General features: G+C 44.5%; 1 protein-coding gene across 3 annotated transcripts in view; it reads left to right on the top strand.

Moving 5' to 3' along the window:
- PLPP1 (phospholipid phosphatase 1) overlaps positions 1–27,943 on the top strand; it is a 220,090-nt gene that overhangs the window by 129,328 nt on the left and 62,819 nt on the right. For 2 of the 3 annotated variants that reach the window (XM_069222113.1, XM_069222132.1), the window contains one exon: positions 6,960–7,240. In XM_069222113.1, coding sequence (XP_069078214.1) covers positions 6,960–7,240 — 281 coding nt within the window. Of the gene's footprint in view, positions 1–3,763; positions 3,916–6,959; positions 7,241–27,943 lie in introns of all 3 variants that reach the window. The other variant, XM_069222122.1, reaches the window with a different exon arrangement.

Genomic DNA, 27,943 nt, shown 5'->3' with positions numbered 1-27,943 from the left:
GCGGTCCAGGAGGGCCCTGATGTCGTCGGTGGCTGCGATCAGGGTTGTCTCGGTGCTATAGGTGGCTCGGAATCTGGATTGAGAGGGGTCCAGGAGGTTTTAGTGATCCATATGTTTGGTGATTTGTTCATTAATTGCCTTTTCGAGAACCTTCATCGAAAAGTGGAGCTGGGTGATGGGCAGGTATTTCTCCAGATCTGCTCGATCAGCAAATGGTTTCTTCAGGAGGAGTGCGCACTTCAGTAAGTGTCCAGCCTTCAGGGAAGGAGGGCTCTGGTGATACATGGGTTAAAGACTTTCTTGAGCTCTTTACCAAATGCCTTGCTACGGAGGTTGAAGATATGGTGGGGGTAGGGGTCCGTGGATGCTCCCTAGTATATGGAGTTCATGATGGATATTGTGGCTTGAGTTGTGAGAGGGTCACAATGGGTGAACAGGTGTTTGGGGTTTGCGTTCATTGTTGTGAGTAGGCTGATGCTGTCGGTGGCAGGGGGCTGGGGTTTGAAGTTCTCATAAATGACTGATATCTTGTTGTGGAAGAAGTCCACAAGGATGTCACAGTTCTTGGGAGGTGGTGATGTCGTTCACGGTGGCTGCAGGATGGAGAACTCCTTCACAATGGTGAAGAGCTCTGCATAGAAGCCAGCACAAACCACAGCACGGTCTGCTAGATTGTTCTTCTTTGTTTCTCTCAGGAGACGGTGGTACTGCTTAAGAGCTGTTTTAAAGAGTATGGGCTTTTGGTGCATGGCAGTGCACCAAGGAGACTTTATGCGCTGTCCTGTGTCAAAGGGAAAGGGCATGAATGTGCCGTACTTATGCAATACAGCGCATTCCTGTCCTTTCCCACTGCGCTGGTGCCAATTTGGCTGCCTAGCACAAATGCAGGCACCTTTTGCTCCATGGTGCAAGGGTGCCTGCATTGTAGGCAGGACTGTTTTTGTGCAAGAAGGGGCAGTTTCCTGCACCAAAACAATCCTGAAAATGCTTTTTCCTCTTTCTGTGTGTGCTACAGCACACATAGAAAGAAGAGAAATAAAGATATTTCTCCTTGTTACACCTCCCCGGGGGAGGCGTAAGGCTTTGGCGCATCCCCAGGTTTACAAGCTCCTGTCAGAATCCATGGTTGTTGCATGGGAACACCCACTGCAATACCCATGGAACGCCTCCCTTGCGCAGAGTAAGGCAACGCATCGATTTGTGCTGCCTTGCCTTAGTCCATATCTTTGAGTCCATTCAAAGGCACGCAAAGTGGTTTTGTGAGGCCTCCTAGATAGGATTTAAAGGTTTGCACTGCCTTTGCATCACAAAAAGTGACGCACTGGGGGCGCAAGGGGCACATAAATATGCCCCTAAGTGGTCAGTAACTGCTTTCACAATTCTGAAGGAGACTCTGAATTGCTTTTCGTTGAATATTTCAGTATGTTGGTTAAAGGTTTTTGGACCTTCTTGAATGGATTGTGGAGTGCCCTAATTAAGTTGCTGTTGGTCCCATTAGGAAGAGTACAGTGGGCTTTTGGAGATGTTATTGGTGATTATCTTCTACGGCTGGTGGATGATCTCTGACACAGGGAATCAACTCTTCTTCCCACTCACTAGAAGCCAGTGACGTTTTCTTTGGTGAGAGTTTTTCCTCTTGCCATTTAGAAGTAAGCTGCAGCATTCTGAACTCTAAGGGACACATTTGTCAAAAAATCACGCTGCGCAGCAAGCCACCTTGCTGCACTGCCTGATAGGGAAACAGCAGGAATGCATAATGTTTAACATTATATGGTGCATTCATGTCTCTTCCCTGCTTTGGCGCACAGTGTGCTGCTTAGTGCCCCCACAGGCACCATTGTGCAAGAGTGCTTTAGTTGCATGCAGGATTGTTTTTGTGCAGGGACACCTTCCTGCACAAAACAATCTTTGAAGGCATTTCCCTCTTTCTATGTGTGCTGCACAATACAGCATACATAGAAAGAGGATAAAACCTGGACAAATAAACCTATTTCTCCTCGTTATGCCTCACCTGGGGCGGCATAGCATTTTGACACATTTCCAGGTCTACCAGTAAGGGTAAATCTGGAAATGTGCCCAAAACCCATGGGTGGATGCATGGTAACACTTGCGCTCTACCCATGGAATGCCTCCCTGGGGTGGAGTAACTCAGCGCAGCGATTTGCGCTGCATTGCGTTACTCTAATTTATCAAGCTACTCGGGCCCAGCAAGGTGACCTTGTGTGGCTTGATAAATCTTACTTAGTAGTTTTCACCCTTGAGCCCCATTGTGTGGCGCAAATGTGACACAACTACATTATAAATAACTGCATGATAAATATGCCCCTGAGTGATTAAGGTAGGTAGTGTGGAATGCCTTTATAGAGGAGTTGGTGTGTTCTACCTAAATCCTGATTAATCTATCAGCTATCAACACATGCATGCTAAAAGAGAGATTTAAGAGGCTCTTTTTATACCTGCATTACATAGATAGTTGTGAAGACGCACCCCTAAGTATTGCTCCCAGAGCTGGAGTTCAGGTCTTGAGGATAAAGTTCAACTTAGAAACCATCCAGAGGATACCTAGCAGGAGGGCTCATGGTCTACCAGAGTTATATAGAAGGAAATTGGTTGATGAACAGAGGAGTGACTTAAATGTGATTAATGCAGGTTCCTGTACAGTAGAGGGAGCAAGCATGTTCTACCAGCCCTATTTCTAGGTCACAGACTCATGAGGTAAAGTTGTTGACACTAACTGGAGAAGTAAAAAATGTTTCATTAGTGTTGTAAGCACAAATAAATGGAACTGCCTTACGACGTGAACGATGGTAAGAAAACTGTGACAAAAACAAAAGGGCCTTGTGATGGACATAGAGGGTAATCTTAGTCTACGAAATATGGCGGAGCAGCAGTCGTCATACAACAGGAAGTAGGGAATCTGGGCACTAGCTGGGTGGTCAGTTTAAGTTGCCATCCTGGCGTACGTGCAAAGTCATGTTCTTTTCCTCTTTAGCTCCTTGTCTCATTTCGTGTCCTCCAAAGCACCAGGCGTGCCCTTCAAGGTGCACAGTCTAAATATATAAAATGTCTTCAAGTGGATTGATTTGAAAGTATTTGGTTACTCAGTAGAGGGTGTTGAGTCTCGTTCATTTACTAGCACTAGATGGGAAACCATACGTAGTGCAGTTTCTCACTTGTCGTTTTGCAGGATTGGTCTACTCTTAATCCCAAACTGTATTTTTTTCATTTCGTGACATAAAAGATGTTAAAATATGTTTTATGTTACGTCAAATGTTGGACTGAAAACGACTTCTTGAACAAATGCTGTGGCAGTTCATTACTCGTGTGCAACTACTCTGACAAGTAGGATGGTTGGTATTCGTTGGCTGGGAGACGTGTGGGTGGATGACGCAAGCAACTCCTCTTTGCTGCCTAAGATTGCAAAGGGGAAACAGGTTTGGAAACCACAGTTCTTTTAATCATCTGAAACACACTTGCACAATTAGAATGCTTAAGAGGCATCATGTGAAATTATTACACATGCACACGGAAGCCTTAAAGTAGTGCAAACCGGGTGGGTTTTTTGTTTAACGCTTCAAGACTTTTTAGCCATTTGGAAATGTCGCCTGTTGTCTTAGCGCCTGCTTAAGCATTTTTTTTTATTTATTTAAAATTGTTTGCTTCACTGGGAACAGCTTTTCTTGTCTAGTAGACGTGGTGTGGATTTCTTTATTTTTTTGATTAATCCTATTTTAACGAATTCTGCTTTCTCCCCTTTTGATAGCTGGGTTGCCTTTTGCAATTCTCAATGTGAAGCATAGCCCCTTCAAACGAGGATTTTTCTGTAATGACGATTCCATCCGGTATCCTTCCAAAGAAGAAACCATATCTTATGGCCTATTAGCTGCCATAATGATACCTTTCAGTGTTCTCGTTGTAAGTTCAATTTGTATTTTTGTCTCCATGAAATCGCATTTGAACTGGGCAATGAAAATGAACGTTTTGCAGTTTAACGTTTCTAATTACCTACTGATTGTCTCAAGCATTGTGTAAGTAGGCTTTGTGCGGAGTTCTTAACTTGAATAGTACTTGGTATCAGAAGAGAGACCTTAGAGTATGGAGTAAGTAACAGCATCCGCAAAGGCGAAAAGTGGGTACTATTGAAACTAAATACAAATGCTAGGTTTTATTATGTAGCGTTCCACCTTCCCTACTCGCAGTTGAAGGGCTAATCGCATTACTTAAGTAGGGAAGGCTTGGGGTGTTAGAATGGAGAACAGTGAAAGATATGCCTGCTTCCTTCACCCTTTTTTGAGGCTGCTACACCCCTCCCAAGGAAGTAATCAGAGGCCACACCCACCCACTGGAGCAGGGTGGCCCTGCACCTAGTCGACTGCCTTTTTTAAAAGATGTCAGAGGTTTGAACTGGGATGGGCATCATGTTGCTCGCAGAGACTGGTGGTGAGAACGAGATTACAGCTACGCAGGAACATTTAGGGGCATTTTTACTAGGAACTGACGGACATTGCCGCAAGCCTTTCTGCAGGGCTGCTCTGCGCCAATTCAAGATGGCAGAAATGCACTGTGTTTACAAGATATGGTGCATTTCTGTCCTTTCCTCTGGTGCACAAATTGCTGCCTAAATCAGTGCAAGCACGCTGTTTTGTACAGGAAGGGACACCTTCCTGCACAAAAACTATCCAGAGAGGCATTTTCCTTTTTCTATATGTGTTGCAGAATGCAGCACACATAGAAAGAGGAAACAAGGAGGAGAAATAGAGATTTCTCCTTGTTGCACCTGTCGTGGGGAGGCATACCGTTTTGATGCATTCCCAGGTTCCCAGATTCTTGTAAATCTGGAAATGTGTGAGAACCCATGGGTACTGCATGGGAACACCCACCGCAACTCCCATGGTACACCTCCCTGAAGCAGCGTAAGGCAACGCAGCTCTGTATTGCCTTCCACCATGATTACGAGGCCATAAAAAGCCACACAAAGTGACTTTGTGTGGCTTTGTAGATATGGGTCTGCACTATGCGCCGCTGGTGCGTCACAAAAAGTGACGTCTGTGATTAATCCCCTCTGAGTAGTCTTCCACGTGGTAAGTTATTTATTTTTTATGTTTTTTTGGTATGTAGGAAAGCCATTCCTCCATGGAATACTTTAATTTTTTTAAACATATGTGGCTTCGTGCAAAGAGGAGTAAATAAGTATTTTTTTAAATGTGGAGTTCTTTGTTTTTCAGGTTTAACTACTAATTTGAAGAAAAAAAATACACGTAGCTAACACAATGAATGTTCAAGCTCACTTTCGCTAGTAATATCTTATATGCCTGTGCAGTTGCAGTCAGTCTTTTGGGCATCCCTTCTTGGTCCATGTCCGTGTTATATGTGCTAAAATTGCTTGATCTAAGGTGAAAACAGCAATGTAGCTTTCCAAATTGATAAGTAGACTTTTTGAGGCTTCATTTTTTTGAGCGAATGCTGCATTTCAGTAGCACCACTGGTACTGTGTCAAGATATGAAATCTTCCCAGATGTGTTTTAAACATTTTAGGTACTGTGTTTTTTGGCTAGAATGTGTAATCTCTCTTTCTGGTGAACTTTTTTCTGTTTGTAAATGTGAACGTCTTTCTACTTTTCTGCTTTATTTCCATTTTCGTCTTTTTTGATTTGCTAATTAATTGGTGCATACGCCAAAACAAATAACATGACGTTTTTGCCACTTTTGATATCCAATGATTCAGTCCCTAAATTTATCTAAATCTGTTTCGTGGATCCATATCTATTAATCTGAAACTTGCAAAGGGACATTATCCAACAAGAGAAACATAAAATCTCTGCCCAGCATTTTCTCACCCTGTGGTACCAATTTCTTTAAGGAAAGCCGATGGAGGGATTTCGTTTTGCTTGAGGAATGCGAGATCGCCTCTGAACACTGGTCTTGCACTGCTGCCACTTACCGCCTGCCCCAGTCCTTTCCAAGTTGTGCTCATGTCGGCCCACCACTTTCTTGGCATGGCCAATTATGCTTAGTCTGGGATGCTTGGTAATGAATGGAAGCTAGCTAACAATAACATGTGCTCGTATGAAGGACGATCCCTGTGGATAGACTGGGATGTAATGTGGGAAGGGTTCCTTTCCTGTTGATACATTTGTTTCCAGTATGCTATTATCCATTCCACAAAGCCTCCAACATTTCCTCAGTTCTGTAGAAGTGGGATTTGGAGGCACTGGTTCAAGTTTATGTGGTTTATGTTTAAAATGCTACTGCTCTTATGAGCAGTACTTCTTCCCTTGAGTTTGTGAGGAATGTTTAGTAGTGTTGTAGTTCTTCCAGTGCTAAGATTAAAATAATGGATTTCATCACAAGTAAACCTTACGCTAAATATTTAATGGAACAAAGAAGAAATCTAGGTGTTATTGGTCGGAAGAACATGCCAAATAATATATGGAAGAACCTAGTTCTATGTGTTTAGTGACTACTTTTCCCATGGTTTGATATTAAAGAGTGATTTGTGTAGCGTATATATTGCTGTGTGAGGCATCACATTAATTCATTGTACTGTGATTATTTTCAGTAGTTACTACTTGTATAATCCACTGTTGACGCTTCAACAAAGCTGCTGTCTGTCACTTCACTCATATTTATACATTTTTCCCATGGATGTACCTAGATTCATGTCCATGTTCAACAAATCTTCCCTGATCGAAGTTAAACAAACAATCTTGTTTGCAAATTGGAAGGTACTTTTTTTGAGGTTTCATTTTGTTTAGCAAAAGCTAAAATTTGGTTAGCATCACCTGTACCGGTCAGGATATCAAATACTTACAGATATGTGTTGAATGTTTTAGTGTTCTTTTACTTTCCTGGAATGTTTATTTTTTCACAACCATCTAGATTTTTATAGTTTTCACTAAACAGTTGGTAAAGTGAATTTTTTTATGGAGATATTTACCCGTTGTCTGTATTTCTTTCAGATTATTTTAGGAGAAACACTGTCTGTGTATTATAATCGTTTGCATTCCAATGCATTTGTCAGAAATCACTATGTAGCCACTATTTATAAAGCCATTGGGACGTTTATATTCGGGGCTGCTGCAAGTCAATCTCTGACGGACATTGCCAAGTACACAATAGGTCGGCTGCGGCCACACTTCTTGGACGTTTGCAAACCTGATTGGACGACAATTAACTGCAGCGACGGCTACATCGAGAACTTTGTGTGTCTGGGAGACAAAGTTAAAGTTAATGAAGCAAGGTAAGTTTTACCTGGCAAGAATATTGTTCTTTGTTGTTTTTCTTTACATTTTGTTGTTGGTTGACATAAGTGTTATGTATTGTGCTTAGTTATTTAATGAGCTTGTGTAAAATGATAAAATTGCTTTTGTTGTTATGGGTACAGTCGATATACGTTTTCTCAATGGCATTTTCCTAGGATCATTGACCTTGCATGGATCCAGTCATTTCTCCTTTAGAACATCCCACACTAGGAAAACTCTGCAGCATACCATTATTGTTTGAGACATGGATTGCACTATTTATTATTTCCTTTCAACATAGCTGGCGCTCTGAACCTTAGCTTCTGTAAGGACCCAGCAATGCAGAACCTCTGCCTTCTTGATCCATCAACCTATGTTTGGCAAATATGAAAAGCATCAGTACTGGGTGAGGGGAGTAGGGCCCATGGACAGAGGAAGGTTAACTTTGCAGCTTGAGACTTTTGCCTACATATAAAATGAAAGACTGAATTATTTCAAATTAGGCACACATAGTGTGTTCCTAAAGTAAACCACAATCATTTGACATTTAACTGATTTAATATAAACTGATTGAAAAAATAATACGTAGGACAGAATCCTTGCTATTTCTGGTTACGCAGGTAGGTGGCAAGGTATTCACAAAGCTGAGAATGGACTGCACACCTTTGATTAGTTTGGAGTAATACCAAACATTCACACAAGCTTTGAGTCAATGGAAGTAGGCTGTGTATGGCAGGTCGCTCTCAGGTAGTATCCGGTTGATTAGGAGGGACAATCCTAAAATGTGCCCATTTGTGATATTACCAAGTCATCAGCTACTCTGAGCCACCAAGCGCTCAGCACTAACTGAAGGGATTCAAAACTGCTGCAAATCCTTGTAAGAATTCTTCTAAAAAGTTAAGGAGAAAGGTGGGTATAGCATGATTTTTGACATGCTTAGGGGAAAAAACAAGAAATTTATCAAATCTTTTGGCAAATCTAAGAAGGGATTTAGGCTGAATGGGGGGGGGGCATGAGGGTGAGACGTGATGTTTCAAACACCTTTTAAATTGTACTTGAACTCAAAGCCTTATTTCCGGGATCTGCAAGATAATAAATACCACATACCCGACAATTGTCATTTAACCCTACAGGACGGTGGGGGGGAAATCGCTCTAAATACTTAAATCACCCAGGGCCACTGGTAACACCTGTAGTTTGATGTGCTTAAGATCTCCAATAAGCACAGTGCAGAAAGAAGCAAAATAAAGTTATATCCAATCAGAACATGGCCCTGAGAAAACTGAAACAAATAATCTTTACTTATAAATTGATGAAAAGACTTTGGGATGAAGAGGGTCAAAGTTGGGGCCATATTTATTACCTGGTTTGCACCCCTTTTGCGCTGGACAAGGAGGTGCAAGAGCAATGCAAACCTTAAGTCAGATTTATAAAGCCATGCAAAGCCATTTGCGTGGCTTTGAATGGCTTCAAAAATTTTGAGCAATGCAGCGCAAATTGCTGCGTTGCATTACTCAAAGGAGGCCTTCCATAGACAATGCATGGGTGTTCCCACACAACTCCTGTGGTTTTTGACGCATTTCCAGATTCACCAAACCTGGTAAACATGGGAATGCGCCAAAATGATACGCCTCCCCAGGAGAGGTGTCACAAGGAGAAATATCTTTATTTCTCCTCATTTCTTCCTCTATCTGTGCTATGTTCTGCATCACACATAGAAAGAGGAAAAAACCTCTCAGGATAGTTTTTGTGCAGGAAGGTGCACCTTCCTGCAAAGAAACAATCCTGCCTACAGGGCAGGCACCCTTGCATAGTGCTAGGCTGTCAAAACTGCTCCAGCACAAGGGAAAGGGACAAGAATGTGCCGAACTGGGTAAATACAACGCATTCCTGCCTTTTCCCAGTGAGGCAGGTTAGCGCAGGAAGGTGACTTGCTGCTCCACAAAAGTCATAAATGTGCCCCTTGATTCTTTAAGCCTGGTCTGATGTCTCGGTAGACTAATGCAACCACTGCATGGATCTAGGTTTGTCCTCATGGTCACAGGTTCAGCTTCTGGCGGGTCCACTCGGACTTACATCTTTACAAGGTCAATAACATTAGTGTTATTGAGTAACATCTGTTATTCAGCACCAAGATGCCTCAGGGACAGAATGTGCACTTTACATCTACTTATGTTGTTACTTTTGGGTGCAGGTGATAGGACCACACTATTAAAGAAGATGCTGAAACAAGGAGCATATTAAACTGTGAGAATGAGATATATATACAACCAACTGCTACTCGCTCAATGAAATAAGAAGTATGCATTACACTACTCGAAACAAGGCTCTGTTGGAGGTCAAGAGATCTTTTATCCTGTGGGAGCCTCCTTCCTTTGGGCTAGCTCATCTTCAGTGCCCGTTCCTCACGATGACCTTGAGTGCAAAATACCCTCTGAAGGCTGATGAGAGTTTAGACGCCATGACCAGTCACTACTTGGACTGTCATTACGATGGTGACCCCTGTGCTGATTGTGACGTCAAGCAGAGCGGCCTGCCGGGTCTTGGCACTCATTGTAAATGTGAAGTGTCTGAGGGCACAAAGTAAGGCATCACTAACACAACACCGGTCACTATACAAAAGCCAGTACTTCTTTCTGTCTTGTCTTGTTTCTTTCTTTTTCTGCGAGCGTACTGCGGTTACTATAGTGCGCAAACAGTGATGCCTCTGTATTTTCTTTATCCGTTGCGCTTTACTACTGTCGATCGTATGTCTTTTTGAGCGTCTGACCTGTGGCATTGACGTTCAGCTTGTCTGCTACGCAAATCCCACATTACCCTTCTGCATCTCGTGAGGATGTGGGTTTAACGAGCTGGCCGATTAATGACGTACGCAAACCACCTGCGGGTTTTTGTTAGTTTGTTTGACAAACTCACTCAACGGATGTCTGTTGGTCTCGCCTTCAGACTTTGTTATGGTTAAATGTTAATTCCAGGTACAAATACGTTTCCCGACAAGTTACTGTGCAGGCATGAGAAAAGTTTATGTTCACCCAGCAGGTATTGTGTTATTTACTTGGCTCAAGTATGCATCTTCTAGCCGCTTTAGACTCTCTGAAACTGTACTCTCAACTTTTATGCTCATTCATTGCTGAGTGCTTTTGCTGCTTTTTTTGCACGTCTGGTTCCGTTAGGTTGGCTGTGCCTGCCCCTTGGCACGTGGGAGGCGGCGGTCTCGCCACATAATAAACTGTCCTTCCCACCCCCGCTCCAGCGCCATAAGTTTGGAGAGTCTGCTATGTGACATCTATACCATTGAACAGACGCCGCGTGGGCTGCAGCGGTGTTCTGCCAGGTAGGGCCAAGCGCGGGCCAGGCCACGAGCCTTCACAAGTCTCCAGGAAACAGTCTGGGTGGAGGCGCGCACAAACTGCCCCTACAAACGTGAATCGTGCTCACGTTTTTCCTATAGTAATCGCTGGCTGTACCATGGTTCTCCATAGTGTACCTGTATGAAAATGTTATTTTTATAGATTAAAATCTCCGTTGCTAGATTGCTGCGGAGCCAGTATGAGGTGCGGTGGACACTGCAATGATCGCTAACTTCCAATGAATAGTCAGGCTGCACGTGTGCAGAGGATGCAGTTCCCTGCCCTGTTTTGAATGGCATTTCTTGCAGATGATGTATCAGAATTCTTCAGAAGGTGGTACTGGAATCCCTCCTGCCCACCTAACAGGATGCTAAGTTTAAACAATACTTGTTGGCAGAGGAAAGCATTAAACGCTAATAGCTTTTGGTTCCAGGCGATACTGTATCTCGCAAAATCTTTCAAAATAGCAATCTACGTTTCCGGTCTGGCATGCGGTCTTTACAGGAAGGGCTTGCCGAATCGCCGGACATCCTGCGACATCATAATTGTTTAATCAAATGGACTGTATGTACCATCGGTCTTTCCCACTGCACGCACGCACCTTAACCGCCTAACTGCTGGGCGGATACCCCCCACCACCAGTGCGCTTTTTTTTAGGCTTTTTGGGGTAGTTCGCGCTTAGGGCTCCATAACTTTAATTTTCCAAAGACGTTGTCAGCGCCAAATTTGTGTCATTTTATTCCTCAATATCCTGGGAATTCTAAAGGTACCCAGAGTTTGTGGAGTCCCCTGGAGGTAACTGAGAAAATAAGCGAAATATAGCTACATGTTGAGTTTTTTTGGGGAAAAATAGGGAAACTGTGCTTCGGTTAAAAGTATCCGTTTTATTATTTTTTTTACCTAAAAATGGCATCAGCTGTTTGCTGTGCTACAATCATCCTCGCCCCAGCGTTACCCACACACCATCTCAGATGGGACAAATCAGTTTTTTTTAGTCTCCTACCCCACTCCTACCTCCCAGGGCTAGACAGTGGGTTTGCCTTCCGTTTGCACCTTAGGGCTGGTAGAAAGGCCACTACACACCAGGGAATTCGGAATGACACCAAAGCAGACAAAAGAAGGCTGTGGCCAACCCTGGTATTGAGCTACACCCCCCCCCCCCCCCCCCTCGAAGGAGAAATCGTTTCTTTCTCCTCCTCTGGGGGCAGAAAGGAGCTTTGTCCCAACTGGAGAGGTTGCCCTATACTTGTTCCCCGGGAGGATAGAAAGTCCACGTGGCACCAGGGGGATTTTAAAAAAAGTAAGTGGTGCGTGCGTTTCATTCTATCATTGGCCACACTCCACCCCAACTAGGACAAACCATAGTACAACAGATGCAATACTTTATTTTTACCCAAAGGCAAAGTCCCTGGTGTCAGTTGGACTTTCTACCACCTCCCCTACCGGGATCACCTATTTGGGGAAACCTCCCCAATTGGAACAAACTCCTACCTGACCCCAGGAGGGAAGAAATAGACTATTGCCCCTTCTGGGGTGGAGGGTTGGCTCAATGCCAGGATAGGCTAACCCCCCCCCCCCCCCTCATTTTGTTTTTTTAGGCTCAGTTTTGAAATCCCTGATGCTTAGTGGACTTCCTGTGGGGAGGGGGGGGCAGGTTGGGATGAATACCCTATCCACCCCCCTTTTGGGGGGAGTGGGGTCGGAAAGTCTATGCCCCCCCCCACCCCAAATAAAATACTGAATAACTGCAGCCCCTGGTGTCTTGTGGACTTTCTGCATATCAACAGGGAGACAGATTGTAGGTAATCATCTACATTCATCCCCAGGGAAGGAGTAGCGGGGGTGGGGGGGTGGGGGGGCAGAAAGACTGTCTGCCTTATTGAAGTGGAGGCATGGTCCATGGTGGGCAGCCTCCCTTATATTATCGCCATTCCATAAATATGGCGCCCGGCCAGCATCCTGGAATGGCGCCAGCCGGCGGTATACTTTTACACGCAAAACTGCGCTAACACAGTTTTGTGTGTTAGAGTATAAATATGGACCTTGGTGTCTATGGGGCTTTCTGCCCCATCCACCACTTGGGGGGGGGGGGGGGCAGGTTGTAAGACTGTGTCCCCCAGCTACCTGGGGTGGGGCAGAAAGACTATTGCCTCATTTGTTTGGGAGGAGAGGTGGGGATGTGTTCCAAAACAAAAAGTAAATATGAACCTAAAATGACTATGGGAATGCCTCCTTCAGGCATTTCTCCCATGTTTTGGAGAGTTTTCATATTCTTTGACTTAACTCTCCCCCTCTACTATTTTTTGACTTCCTCTTTTTTTGGAGCCATATTTCTCCTTACAGTTCAATTTTACCTTTTGTTGGTAAGTGCACCACGTTTACTACTTTCACCCCACAATTCACAGTTGGCTTATATGCCTGACTTATGTCTACACTGAAAGTGATTGCGCTTAACAGGAAAGGGCTCAACCACCCAGTGAAGTGTGGATTGTTGTGGCACCCTGAATGTGAACATGTGGCCGGATTTAAGAAAAGTGGTGTGGGAATAGGTTTTCACCCTATGACTAATGGGATTGACTATGGGGCATACCACAGCTTCAGTGCAATTTTAAGGGTAGGATATAGAACTAAAGGAGTAGAAAGATATTTGCCCAGTAAAGTTTGTTTCTGCTAATATATTATATAACTTGTATAGAACCCAGACAAATCCCGATTTATCAACTAAACTTCCTTTAAAATATATTCACACTTAATATGAACCGATTTCTTTCTGCACTCTTAGGCCCATATTTAACTGAAAAAGATGGAGCGCGATGCTGCGCTCCATCATTTTCACAATGCAGGGATGCACTGTATTTAATTGAATACGACGCACCCATGTGTTGTCCCCTGCACTGGCGCTAAATTGAGCTGCCTAGCACCAATGCAGGCATTCTTGCACCATTGTGCAAGGATGTCTGCGTTGAGGGGTTTTATTGTTTGTGTGGGAAGGTATTCCTTCCTGCACATAATCATTCACTAATGGCGATTTGGCACCTCTGTGTGTGCTGCAGAATGCAGCACACATAGAAAAAGCAAAAAAACGAGGAGGAATACAAATATTCCTCCTTGTTGCGCCTTGCTAATGCTCCCCCTGGGGTGGCTTTAGATTTTGGGGCTGCCTCAGGTTTATTAGAACTCGTAAATCTGAGGCAGCGTCAAAATGCAATGGGTGTTGCTGTGGCATGCCCACAGCAACACCTATTGCACACCTCTTCCACACAAAGGGCTGAGTGTGAAGGGGCCGTATTTACAAGGAAGTATTAAGCTTAGCGCCACCTTGTAAATATGGCGCAGTGCTTAGCGCCACCGAAGCGTCAAGAAAAGTGACACTCGAGTGGCTCTAGGGGCTCATAAATATGCCCCTAAATTTCCTGAGAACAACACAAGGTGATTGGTACAATGCTTGCTAAAATGTCAATTTCTAGGAAGCACACAAGACCATATTGCAGCCCCTTGTTGGCACGCTGGGGTTGCTTCTTGCTTATGTTGTTCATAAGTGGTATTTCTGTAGCCTAACCTAGCCAGAAGGCAGCAGAGCACTGTATGTGGTCAAAGACAAGCATAAGGCCAATGGATGATAGGATAGGTGGCTGGTTTGTGAACTGCTATGCATTGTGATGTACTGAACTTAAGTGTCAAACTCGTTACTCAGTTGGAGCGGATACAGGGATGTAGTTCCAGACCCTGACTGCATCAATTGAATAGCCCTGGTCCTTTTTTTTTCTTCTTTTTTTTTAAATACTTTTCATTCAGCCGTCTTTTGTCTAGGGTAGACCTAGTTGGTAAGTTTGGGCAGGACTTATCGATGTTAGAGTAGGATAAATCCTGATTCGCAAAAGGCTGGCCTCTGAAGTGGCGCAGTGACCAAAATAATGATTGATGCGAAAGCAGCCAGACTAACTACTGGCACTATACCAAGTATACATTTTTTTCTCCAACATTAATTACAACTGTACTTCTTTTTTACATTAATTCTTCTCTTCTTAGTGTACCTTTGTAAAAGGTTAATAGATGATATTGTTGATTAAGTCAGATATAGACCCACTGGCACTATGGGGAGTATACAGAATGCATGCAGGGAGGGAAATGGTCCTTTACGTGCCATATTGATGCCACTTGGTGTAATGAGGTTGTAACCCTTTTACTGAAACTTATGCTTCGAGGTTTATCACAATTAAAAACTATATTCCGGAATTATGTTTCTAAAACGATTACAAATGTATGAAGACCATTATCTCCTCTCAGCATTTAGTCCCGGTGGAACTGAGGTTAAAAGCCACTTAGCAGTTTAGAACTCCCATTTCTTTCTAAATGCAAGGCCACGTCTACCTTTGATGCTTCCGTGATAAGAACCACAATATTGATTATTTATTTAACGTGTTGTGCTTCAATGAACATCTCCAAATTTAAGAACAATAGAAAACGTAACTAAATTTGCTTCTATAGCAAGTGGCATTGTTACTCTGGAAGTCTGAATTTACCAATAAATATGTTAGAAAAGAGACAAATATTGGGGCTTTTCATCTTCTGAAGCAGTGTTTTTTGTTTACGCTTTGCTCCTTTTTATTGTCAGGTGTAACAATTACAATTTTTGTGAACTGCAGTTCTAAAAACCAAAAGACTGATTTGCATCGAGTCCTCCTGACCACTTACAATAAGGACCAGATTTTATCATTTTTCAACAATCAAATTTGCTGCTCTCCATTGGGTAAAGAGGAAAATAAAGTGCAGAACCATATCTACCAAGATTGGTCTACTGCTGCAGTGATCCCTCTGCTGGTGCACAAATAGGGTGCACAGCCTCACACCATGATGCAGAGGACACTTGCAGTGGTGTAACTCAAAATGATTACCCCTCGGGTTCCACCGCAGGATGTGAGGAACCCCTGTGTCTCCCACAGGTATTCATTGGGCTTGGGCTTACTGGGGGCGTTCAGAAGTGTTGGTGGGTTCCCCAATCAGGTCGAGCCCAATAAATAGCTGTGATCCCCTGCAAAGAAGGGATGTTTTCTACTGTTCATTCTGGTAAAAATTGTGGAAGTGCAGTCTGTAGGAAAGTACCATCTTGCCTGGCATGTTACCCCCATTTTTCACTGTATATATGTTGTTTTAGTTGTATGTGTCACTGGGACCCTGGTAACCCAGGGCCCCAGTGCTCATAAGTGTGCCTGAATGTGTTACCTGTGTAGTGACTAACTGTCTCACTGAGGCTCTGCTAATCAGAACCTCAGTGGTTATGCTCTCTCATTTCTTTCCAAATTGTCACTAACAGGCTAGTGACCATTTTTACCAATTTACATTGGCTTACTGGAACACCCTTATAATTCCCTAGTATATGGTACTGAGGTACCCAGGGTATTGGGGTTCCAGGAGATCCCTATGGGCTGCAGCATTTCTTTTGCCACCCATAGGGAGCTCTGACAATCCTTACACAGGCCTGCCACTGCAGCCTGAGTGAAATAACGTCCACGTTATTTCACAGCCATTTTACACTGCACTTAAGTAACTTATAAGTCACCTATATGTCTAACCTGTACCTGGTAAAGGTTAGGTGCAAAGTTACTTAGTGTGAGGGCACCCTGGCACTAGCCAAGGTGCCCCCACATTGTTCAGAGCCAATTCCCTGAACTTTGTGAGTGCGGGGACACCATTACACGCGTGCACTACATATAGGTCACTACCTATATGTAGCTTCACCATGGTAACTCCGAATATGGCCATGTAACATGTCTATGATCATGGAATTGCCCCCTCTATGCCATCCTGGCATAGTTGGCGCACAATCCCATGATCCCAGTGGTCTGTAGCACAGACCCTGGTACTGCCAAACTGCCCTTCCTGGGGTTTCACTGCAGCTGCTGCTGCTGCCAACCCCTCAGACAGGCATCTGCCCTCCTGGGGTCCAGCCAGGCCTGGCCCAGGATGGCAGAACAAAGAACTTCCTCTGAGAGAGGGTGTGACACCCTCTCCCTTTGGAAAATGGTGTGAAGGCAGGGGAGGAGTAGCCTCCCCCAACCTCTGGAAATGCTTTCTTGGGCACAGATGTGCCCAATTCTGCATAAGCCAGTCTACACCGGTTCAGGGACCCCTTAGCCCCTGCTCTGGCGCGAAACTGGACAAAGGAAAGGGGAGTGACCACTCCCCTGACCTGCACCTCCCCTGGGAGGTGTCCAGAGCTCCTCCAGTGTGCTCCAGACCTCTGCCATCTTGGAAACAGAGGTGCTGCTGGCACACTGGGCTGCTCTGAGTGGCCAGTGCCACCAGGTGACGTCAGACTCCTGCTGATAGGCTCCTTCAGGTGTTAGTAGCCTATCCTCTCTCCTAGGTAGCCAAACCCTCTTTTCTGGCTATTTAGGGTCTCTGTCTCTGGGGAAACTTCAGATAACGAATGCAAGAGCTCATCCGAGTTCCTCTGCATCTCTCTCTTCACCTTCTGATAAGGAATCGACTGCTGACCGCGCTGGAAGCCTGCAAACCGGCAACATAGTAGCAAAGACGACTACTGCAACTCTGTAACGCTGATCCTGCCGCCTTCTCGACTGTTTTCCTGCTTGTGCATGCTGTGGGGGTAGCCTGCCTCCTCTCTGCACCAGAAGCTCCGAAGAAATCTCCCGTGGGTCGACGGAATCTTCCCCCTGCAACCGCAGGCACCAAAAAGCTGCATTACCGGTCCCTTGGGTCTCCTCTCAGCACGACGAGCGAGGTCCCTCGAATCCAGCAACTCTGTCCAAGTGACCCCCACAGTCCAGTGACTCTTCAGTCCGAGTTTGGTGGAGGTAAGTCCTTGCCTCACCTCGCTGGGCTGCATTGCTGGGAACCGCGACTTTGCAGCTACTCCGGCCCCTGTGCACTTCCGGCGGAAATCCTTCGTGCACAGCCAAGCCTGGGTCCACGGCACTCTAACCTGCATTGCACGACCTTCTAAGTTGGTATCCGGCGACGTGGGACTCCTTTGTGCAACTTTGGCGAGCACTGTTTCACGCATCCTCGTAGTGCCTGTTTCTGGCACTTCTCCGGGTGCTACCTGCTTCAGTGAGGGCTCTTTGTCTTGCTCGACGTCCCCTCTCTCTTCAGGTCCAATTTGCGACCTCCTGGGCCCCAGCAGCGTCCAAAAACGCCAAACGCACGATTTGCGACTAGCAAGGCTTGTTGGCGTCCTTTCGGCGGGAAAACACTTCTGCACGACTCTCCAAGGCGAGAGGGATCCGTCCACCAAAGGGGAAGTCTCTAGCCCTTTTCGTTCCTGCAGAAACCTCAGCTTCTTCTGTCCAGTAGAAGCTTCTTTGCACCCGCAGCTGGCATTTCCTGGGCATCTGCCCATCTCCGACTTGCTTGTGACTTTTGGACTTGGTCCCCTTGTTCCACAGGTACCCTAGATTGGAAATCCACAGTTGTTGCATTGCTGGTTTGTGTCTTTCCTGCATTATTCCTCTAACACAACAACTTTGTCCTTAGGGGAACTTTAGTGCACTTTGCACTCACTTTTCAGGGTCTTGGGGAGGGTTATTTTTCTAACTCTCACTATTTTCTAATAGTCCCAGCGACCCTCTACAAGGTCACATAGGTTTGGGGTCCATTCGTGGTTCGCATTCCACTTTTGGAGTATATGGTTTGTGTTGCCCCTATCCCTATGTTTCCCCATTGCATCCTATTGTAAATATACATTGTTTGCACTGTTTTCTAAGACTATACTGCATATTTTTGCTATTGTGTATATATATCTTGTGTATATTTCCTATCCTCTCACTGAGGGTACACTCTATTTTTATGACAATATGCCAAAGTATCTTAAAGTACCTTTATTTTTAGTATAACTGTGTATTGTGTTTTCTTATGATATTGTGCATATGACACTAAGTGGTACTGTAGTAGCTTCACACGTCTCCTAGTTCAGCCTAAGCTGCTCTGCTAAGCTACCATTATCTATCAGCCTAAGCTGCTAGACACCCTATACACTAATAAGGGATAACTGGGCCTGGTGCAAGGTGCAAGTACCCCTTGGTACTCACTACAAGCCAGTCCAGCCTCCTACACAGTCATTCTAATTTTGTGCCTGAGGAGGCCCCAGTGTTCACATAAATCTACAAGGATTCTGTTCCTGCCCTCAGTCACTTAAGGGGTGCATGTTTTTAGTCCACTAGCCCAAGTTACCTCTTTCTGTCTGAAGAAGGGCTGTTGTATCATTGATTTTTCTCTGATACTGGATCCAGAGCCTGTCTGTTCCGGTGTTTAAGTGTTGGACAACTGTAATGTAGATAACTAATACACTATAAATGTCAGCATCTGCCAAAAAAACAAAACAAAACGAGCATTGGCAAAGTCAGTAGGTCTCGCCTATGGGAGAGCTATTGGCTGTGTAAGTTTATTTTAGTTATGTTGTACAGCAGCTTATCTGCTGTGCGGGCATGGCTGATTTTTTTTTTATTTTTTAAAGCAGTATGACGTGGCCAAGGCTGATTGAGATGGGTAGTGATCAGTTTTCTGAGTATGGGATTATTCTCTGCTTTCACAAAAAAAAGTTTAATAATCTTACGTCCAAGTTGAAATTCACATTTTTGGTCCTGCATGAAGACAGCATGACTAAGGCCATGCAGAGCAGGGAGCACAGTGCCTTTTTGTGTATCTTGACCACAGTGGGTGTGACTTTGGACGCTTTTTTTCCGTTGGGGCAGGAGGGGGCAAATAACAGAGGGACGTGGTTGAGGGGGTGGCTGGGGAAAGCAACAATGAGGTAGGGACGGACCAGTCTCGGAACAGTTATATGGAGACTGAACATCATGCTGAATGAGGGTTTCCTGCATATATGTGGTTGATTGCTATGTTTGTTAATGTGAATTATGCTATGTGTATTAAGTGTACAGCAATATGGGTAAAAACCAAGCTTGGATGATGTCATCGATTTTAATTCGAGATGTCATCAGTGATCTTATAAATGATGTCATAAAACATGTCACAAGTGATGTTATACGTGAAGTCATAAGCAGTGTATGGTGGGAGAGCAAGTTATAGTTGGTGCCACTGATGAATTGTTTGATGTACTAATGCTGTTCTGGGTTGCGTGTTTGGCCCCGTACCACATCTGGCAAAGTTTACAGTGTTTTTTTTCTCTTCATTCAACACAAATGTCCACATCTGGTGAAAGCAAGTGATCAATAATATGGAAGTATAAGGCATGTTAAAGAATAACCAAAACAGTGCTTTTTCGGTCATTTTCACCTTTGTTGCTGTCTCTCCACGTTATGCGATTAGTATTCCGCTAGCTACTCCACACAATATTGGTCTCTTGATGGTGTGGAATTGTCTTTAGAACACAGTGAAGGGGATAAAACAACTGAAGCAAGCGTTGCTTCCCTCTGTGCACATATGACCCCTTCAGAACAACTCGCCACAAATGTGCTGGTTCGTGTCTAGCAGTGTATCTTACTGAGGTTTATAGGGTGGTAGGGTAGTGGGGGAGAGGGCAAGAGATTAGAATATATTTAATAAATTAGTAAAGAGATGTACCAAACTAAAATAAAATGGATGTGATGAGCAGAAGGAGAGGATCTATGTAGTGAAGATAAAAGGTTAGAGTTTTTTTTAGGGGTGCCTGTAGGAGAGAGGATAATATTCTGAGAAGTAAATTGCATTCTTAAAAGTATTAATATATGGTGCCATAAATCACACTATAAGTAAATAGTACTCTGATTTCGGCATTGACTGGAGAGGCATCAATACGACAGGTATATAACATAAGCCTTGCCCTAACATTATTGCACTACTTGAGACATCAACAGAATGCTTGGAAAACAACTCTGTATGGAAATTATCCAAGCACATGCAAAGTAAGAATACCATCGCAGTTTCAACACTCCGATTCCGTTCGCTCAATGTGCTCAAGAAAGTTGATGCAGGAGCCTCTTTAGATGGTGCATGCCGGTTAACATGTTTACTGTGGGGATCTGCTTAACCTGCACCATCGCAACTTCAATTCCTGGAGGAGCTTACTTAATGTTTTTACCTTTCGAGATAGATAAAATTAATCAACGATTCTGCTCCCACACAGCAAGGGTTGTTGTGCATTTTTGTTTTGATCTAGTGACCCATCACCTAAATTATCAGGACTACAAAGTACACACAGAGAGCCGCAGTAGGTCTCCTGCTCCCTCTCTACGCTCCCCATCACAGTGAAGCGATTTTGACATTGTGTAGCTGTGAACCTCCAAGTAAAAGAAACAAGTGATAACTCTTTCAGGACAGAATGGGTGAAAAGCACAGTCATAAAATGTGAAAGGTTTCTTTGCAGCACCTCCGGGTGTGGTCTAATCACTCCCTATGTTGTCCACTGTAGAGTAGTGTAGGAGGGAGAGAAATGCCCGATACACTTCAGATGTTCACAGAACATAATGAGCCTGCCAGCTATGGTCACAAGTATCGATTTACTATTCTTAACTCCACATATAACTTGATGAGCGATATCATACAGTGGTGGTCGCCACAATGTAGTTTTTTTAGGTCACAGTTTCCATAGAAAGAGCAGTTTTGTTTCACTAGGGACGTTGGTGCTGTTTCACGAATCTTCACAAGACTTTAAAAAAGTTCACCCCAGCTCCTTCCTGGTACTCTTTGCGCTGGTCCGTCAATTGGGAGAAAGAAAAGGAGGAGTAATGAGGTGAGGTCCAAATACTTTGATTTCCTATGTTAATTCCCGTAGATAATTTTGAGAAGTGATACTGAAAATATGGCTCAACTGCATTGCATCAAATTTGGCAAAAAGTAAGAAATGTATTCAGAAAGCATGCTTTTCATTATTTCGTGTAAACCTGTTCAGCTATTTTTTAGAAAGTTGTGTTTAAAGAGCTGCAGGGGGTGGTCATGAAGGGGTTAAAAAGTTGACAATTTTCTGGACTACCTGACCATATTTACTAGCATTTTGCTTCGTGGTTGCACCACTTTTGTGGGGGCATTTATGACGCAAAATGCTACAAGATATTTACAAAGCTGTGCAAGGGGCTATTTGTGCCGTCTTGCCTGGCTTTGTAACACAAAAGTAATGCAATGCAGCACACATAGAAAGAGGAAAATGTCTTAAGAGATTGTTTTTGTTCAGGAAGGTATCCCTTCCTGCACAAAAACAATTCTCCTTGGTGCTAGGCAGCCAGCGCAAGGAGAGAGAAGACACGCTCCATATCTTTGTAAATATGGAGAATTTCTGCCTTCTCTCTTTAACACAGCGCAACTCAGCAACTTTGCTAGTAAATTTGCCCCTTGGTGTTCAGATACTCTCCAGTTGGCCACCTTACAGGGGACTAGTGAATCCTGATTGGCTGGCCACAACCTGAACACTATGTTGTGGTAGCCATTACAGGACTGAGAGACATGATCCCTACATCCTGAAATCGAATTGAAACATTTGAGGGGGCAAGTTGAGCACACCCTGATCACAAGGGCCATATGGGGAGGAGTGTCACAAAGGGAACCCCAACTTGATTGGCTGACCAGAACATGGACAGCTTGTTGTGGCAGCTATTTTACCGAAATCTGGGATGTGATCCCCTTTGAAATGCATTACAAAGGACCTGTTGTTGATGGTCTACATTAGGATCACTTGTATTTTAACTGTGTTGTCACCCTTTATAATTTATTTGTTAATGGTAGTATACTTATTTTAGGAATTCCAGTGTGTTCTAAGATGATTTTTAGCCTGTGAGAAATGCTAAATATCTAATAGGGTTTTATGAACCATATTTGAGAGAAAACTGCTTTCTCTCATGTTTTTCACAGACATTATCAAAGGTGATCCAGAAGCTCAAATGGGAACATATTTTCTGTAAATTCACACTATCTTCATCAGCCATTTGAGAGTAGATCTGACATTCTGAATAAAACATATACTTGCAACAGCCTGTCAGTTGATTTCCCCAATGTTCTACTGCAGCCTCCCATAGTGGCTCTTGTAGGGAGCTGGCTCTGCTTATATGATCTCAAAGTGAGAGATAGTGTGCTTGACAGAGGCAATAATACTAATGCTCTATTTGTGGTAGTGTGGTCGAGTAGTTAGGCTTATTAGAGGGTAGTGTTAAGCATTTGTTGTACACACACAGGCAATAAATGACAACACACACTGAGTGGCATATTTATACTCTGTTTGCGGCTAATGTGCGTCAAAAAGTTTGACGCACATTCGGCGCAAACCGTGCACCATATTTAAACTTGGACACCCAAGCCCGCATACATAAAAATTCCTCAGTGTGCGTCATTTTTTGGATGCGGGAAACTGCCTTGCGTTAATGACATGCAAGCTAGGCGTTCCCGCCCAAAAAATGACTAAGGCCTGTGCGCCTTATTTATTCTCCTGTGTTATTTTGATGCCCAGGAGGGGGCGGGCCTTCAAAAATGGTGCACAGCCTGATGTGTGCCGTTTTTTAACGCCTGGGTGAGGGCAGGCATTCAGGGACCTGTGGGCTCACTTCCATGGTCTCAGACCATGGAAGGAGTCCAGAGGTACCCTTCCCTGCCCCCAGGGACACCCCCTGCCACCCTCTCCCACCCTTGGAGGACACCCATGGATGGGGGGGGACCCATCCCAGGTAAGTACAGGTAAGTTGAGGTAAGTATTTTTTAAATTTTTTTTTAAGTGGCATAGGGGGGCCTCATTTGGGCCCCCCTACATGCCACTGTGCCCAATGACCATGCTAAGACAGGAGTCATTTCAATGGGGGTTGTGCATCAAAAAATGGTGCAAGTCCGGTTTGAGGTATGATTTTTGCCTCAAACCTGACTCGCACCATTTTTTGACGCACAACCCCCATTTTCCCCTATGCCGGCTAACTTCAATCCTTAAATAAGGCGCCTGCATGGTGCGTAGGAACGGCGTTAGCCGGCGGTAACTTTTTTTTACACAAACCAGTGCTGGCGCTGCTTTGCATCAAAAAGTATAAATATGGGCCTCAGTGACTTAACTCCAGGCCAATAGGTTTGTCTATAGAAAAATATTATTTTCTTAATTTATTTTAGAACCACAAGATTCAAATTGCAGATAAGTAAATTAATTGTAAAGTACTTTGCATAGGTATAGACAGAACTTTGAATCAAAACAGTAATGTACACTGTTTGGCATAAAATGGCAATAAGCTATTTTAAAAGTGGAAAAATTCAGCAGTTCCTGGGGGAGGTAAGTACGAAACTGTTTTTGAGGTAAGTAAAGCACTTACAAGTTCAGTCCCCGGGGAAATAGGTAGCCCACCGTTGGGGGGTTCAAGTCAACCCCAAACACCCAGCAACACAAGCTGGTCAGATGCAGAGGTCTAAGAGGGGCCCAAATAGCATAGGAGCCTACGGAGACGGGGTGCTCCGGTTCTAGACTGCTGGCAGGTAAGTACCTGTGGCCTTGGGAGCAGACCAGGGGGGTTTAGTAGAGCACTGGGGGGGTCCCATATAGGCACACAAAGCTCACTTAGCGGCACAAGGGCGGCCGGTGCAGTGGGAAACAAGGTGTCGGGTTTGTAATTGAAATAGATGGTCACTCAGACGTTGCATGCAGGGCACAGTGGGGCTTCTAGGGCCAGCCACTGACTGGGCAAGGGTGAGGCCCGCCTGCTGGTCACTGCTGCGCCAGTGGTTGCTTCTTCACGGGCCAGGGGAATGCGGGTGCAGTGCTTCTTCGAGGCGTCTGGATTCCCTCTACAGGCGTCGTTGTGGGGGTGTAGAGAGGTTAGCTCAGGGTGGACATGTCGGTGGGGTCGCCTAGGGGTCCTCTCTGAGGTGTTGGTTTCTCTGGGCCAGGGGCGTCGGGTGCAGAGTGGTGAGGACTCACGCTTCTGGAGTGAGAGTCCCTTCAAAGATGGTTTCTTCTTGTTGCTTTAGGCAGGGCCACTGTCAATGGGAGCTTCTTGGTCCTTTGGAATTGCAGGGCAGTCCTCTGAGTCAGTAGAGGTTGCTGGGCCCGCAGGATGCGTTGCTGTTGCAGGTTCTTTGAAGCAGGAGACAGGCCGGTAGGGCTGGGGCCAACTCAGTTGTTGTCTCCTTTTCTTCTCTGCTGGGGTTTCCGCTAAGCAGTCCTTCTTCTTGTGAGGTTGTCAGGAATCTAAAATCCTGGGTTCAGGGTCACCCCTAAATACATAATTTAGAGGTGTGTTAGGGTCAGAGGGCAGTAGCCAATTGCTTATGTCCTTGAGGGTGGCTACACCCTCCTTGTGCTCCCTTCCTTTGGGGAGGGGAGCTCATCCCTATCCCTATTGGGATACATCCTCCAAATCAAGATGGATGATTTTCCAAGGAGGGGGGGGGGGGGGGTCACTTCAGCTCTGGTCACCTAAGGGGTGGACCTGGCTGAGGGGGTGACTCCTCCTTGTTTTTCCTCATTATCTCCCTGGACTTGCCGCCAAAAGTGGGGGCTGTGTCGAGGGGGCGGGCATCTCCACTAGCTGGAGTGCCCTGGGCCATTGTAACATGAAGCCTGAGCCTTTGAGGCTCACTGCTAGGTGTAACAGTTCCTGCAGGGGGGAGGTGTGAAGCACCTCCACCCAGTGCAGGCTTTGTGCTCTCTGAGGCCAGAAACAAAGGCTCTCACCCCAGGGGGTCTGAAACTCATCTCTCAATGGCAGGCTGGCATAGACCAGTCAGTCCTGCACTGAAGGACTGGGTAAAATACAGGGGGCATTTCTAAGAGGCCCTCTGTATGCATTTTTTAAATAAATCCAGCACTGGAATGAGTGTGGGTTTATTATTCTGAGAAGTTTGATCCCAAACTTCCCAGTATTCAGTGTAGCCATTATGGAACTGTGGAGTTTTTTGACAAACTCCCAGACCATATATTTAATATGGCCACACTGTACTTACAATGTCTAAGAGTAGACTTAGACACTGTAGGGGCATATCGCCTGTGGTATAGTGCACCCTGCCTTAGGGCTTTAAGGCCTGCTAGAGGGGTGACTTACCTATACCCCTGAGGGGGATGCCATGTCGACTTTACCTTTTTCTCCCCACCAACACACACAATCTGCAATGGCAGTGTGCATGTGTTAGGTGAGGGGTCCCTTAGGGTGGCACACCACATGCTGCAGCCATTAGGGACCTTCCCTGGTCACAGGGCCCTTGGTAACACTGGTACCTTTTACAAGGGACCTGCCTGTGTGTCAGAGGTGTGCCAATTGTGGGAACAATGGTACATTTTTTGTGGAAAAAAAACCCTGGTGCTGGGGCCTGGTTAGCAGGGTCCCAGCCCACTTCTTAGTCAAGTCAGCATAAATATCAGGCAAAAAGTGTGTAGGGGGTAATTGCAACAAGGAGCCAGTTTCCTACAGCTCTCACTTGCAGAAAGTTAAGTTTTCATCTGTTTCTGTGCACGCAATTATGCGTGCAGGGGAAAACGGATGCAAACATTGCTCCAACAAACAGGGTGCTGCTATTTTAAAGCAGCTCCCTGCAGGACGTGGGGAGCCAGCTACACCCGCAGGGGCATTGAGGCTGTCCTTTGGGGGGGGGGGAGGGGGGAACTCTTTCTCTCTCTCTCTCTCTCTCTCTCTTTCTCGCTCTTTTTTCCTCTCTCTTTTTTTTCTATCTCCTCTCTTTTTTCTCTCTCTCTCATCTCTTTTTTCTCTCTCTCTCTCTTCTCTTTTTTCTCTCTCTTCTCCCTTCTTTTTTCTCATGCCCTCACCATGCACTGCTAATTATCCCAGATAACCTAGCACTCATGAGATCTTTTATAACATCATATATAATATCACTGTTATAATTGTTGTAAAATTATTTATTAACAAACTGTGCATAGTGGGGGCATGAGTTATAGTTTTTTTTTCCACTTAAAACTCAAATATTACAGGAATGGTATAGTTGGGTTCTGAATGTACTTGTACAAAACCACAGAAATTCAGCTGTTGTAGTTAGGGCACAAGTTATAGTTACTTGAAATAACTAAGGTAACTACAACTCACGCCCTTGCCATGCACTGCTAATTTCCCCAGATATTAGAGCACTCATTTAATCTTTTATAACATCGTTGATAATATCACTCTGTCATTTGCAGTAACATTATTGTTGAGAAAACTGGATGGCTGGGGCCCGCGTTATAGTTACCTTCGGGCAAGGGTTGTAGTTACTTGAAATGACTCTAATTATAACTGTTGGATTTCTAGGATTTTGTACCTTTAAAATGGGAGCTTAACTGTAACGTCCCTGTAACCTTTGGTTTTTAAAGTGAATTTCTGTCTTTCTTTAATCCTGTTACTAACTAGAAAGTCCCTGTAACCATTGTTTTTTTTCAATGTATTTCTATGTTTTTATAAAAATTTAAAATATTCTTAATTACTTTGTTAATCCAACCACCGTGGCCATTCCTCTAATGACCTGACCCTGCGCCACGCACGGCCTATGGCAGCCGCACCTACCATGCACAGTTTTCTCATCAACAATTTTATTGTGAATGTTGTGGTAATATTATCAATGATCTCATAAAAAAAGTCATGATTTATGTAATATGTGGGATATTTAACAGTGCACGACAAGGGCACGAGTCCTAGTTACTTTAGGGTGCGACTTAGTTACTTGAGTTAACCTTAATTATAACTGCTCAATTTCTATGGTTTTGTGTGAGTAAATTCAACTACAACGCCCCTGTAATCTTGGTTCTTTTTAAATGAATTTCTATGTTTTTTTTAAATTTCTATTTTCTAACTATAACGTCCCAGTAACCTGAGTGCGTCTGTGAGGAAGTGCATGAGTGTCTGAGTTGGGTCTCTGAGTGGGTGCATGAGTGTCTCAATGTGTCTGTAAGTGGGTGCATGAGTGTGCGTATATATATGTGTGTGTGTGTGTGTGTGTGTGTGTGTGTATATATATATATATATATATATATATATATATCCCTGCATTCCCTATACTTATTTTAGAATACTATACCAGATGGTAGTTTGCACTCGTTATTCTAACATACAACTATATAACAATGTATGTGTCACCACTGTTGGCATCGGGCAGCTATTTAGGAAGAGGGTAGATGCCAGATGGTCCCTATGCCTGTGCACTCCCTGTCCACCCTGTGCTAGTAGCATGTCAGCAGGGCTGTGTGTGGGACTCACCAACCCTTGGCAAGGAACTGGGTTCTGGAGCATGAGAAAGCGATGGACCCTGAATGTGACTTGCATGCACACAATGGCAGTGGTGTATCGGATTGCAGTATCAAAGGTACCTATGGCTCTCGTTTACTAAAGCTTTGCACAGGCACTCATGCAACGTGAAATATATTGTCAGTTTCCTTACCATTTTAAAGGCCCACGTTTGTAGCACTAAATTGTATCACCTTTTCTTTCGAGCGAGCATCAGTGAAAACGT

The sequence above is a fragment of the Pleurodeles waltl genome, chromosome 1_1, assembly GCF_031143425.1.
Source record: "Pleurodeles waltl isolate 20211129_DDA chromosome 1_1, aPleWal1.hap1.20221129, whole genome shotgun sequence".
Classification (NCBI taxonomy): domain Eukaryota; kingdom Metazoa; phylum Chordata; class Amphibia; order Caudata; family Salamandridae; genus Pleurodeles; species Pleurodeles waltl.
This window is presented reverse-complemented; position numbering and strand designations above follow the sequence as displayed.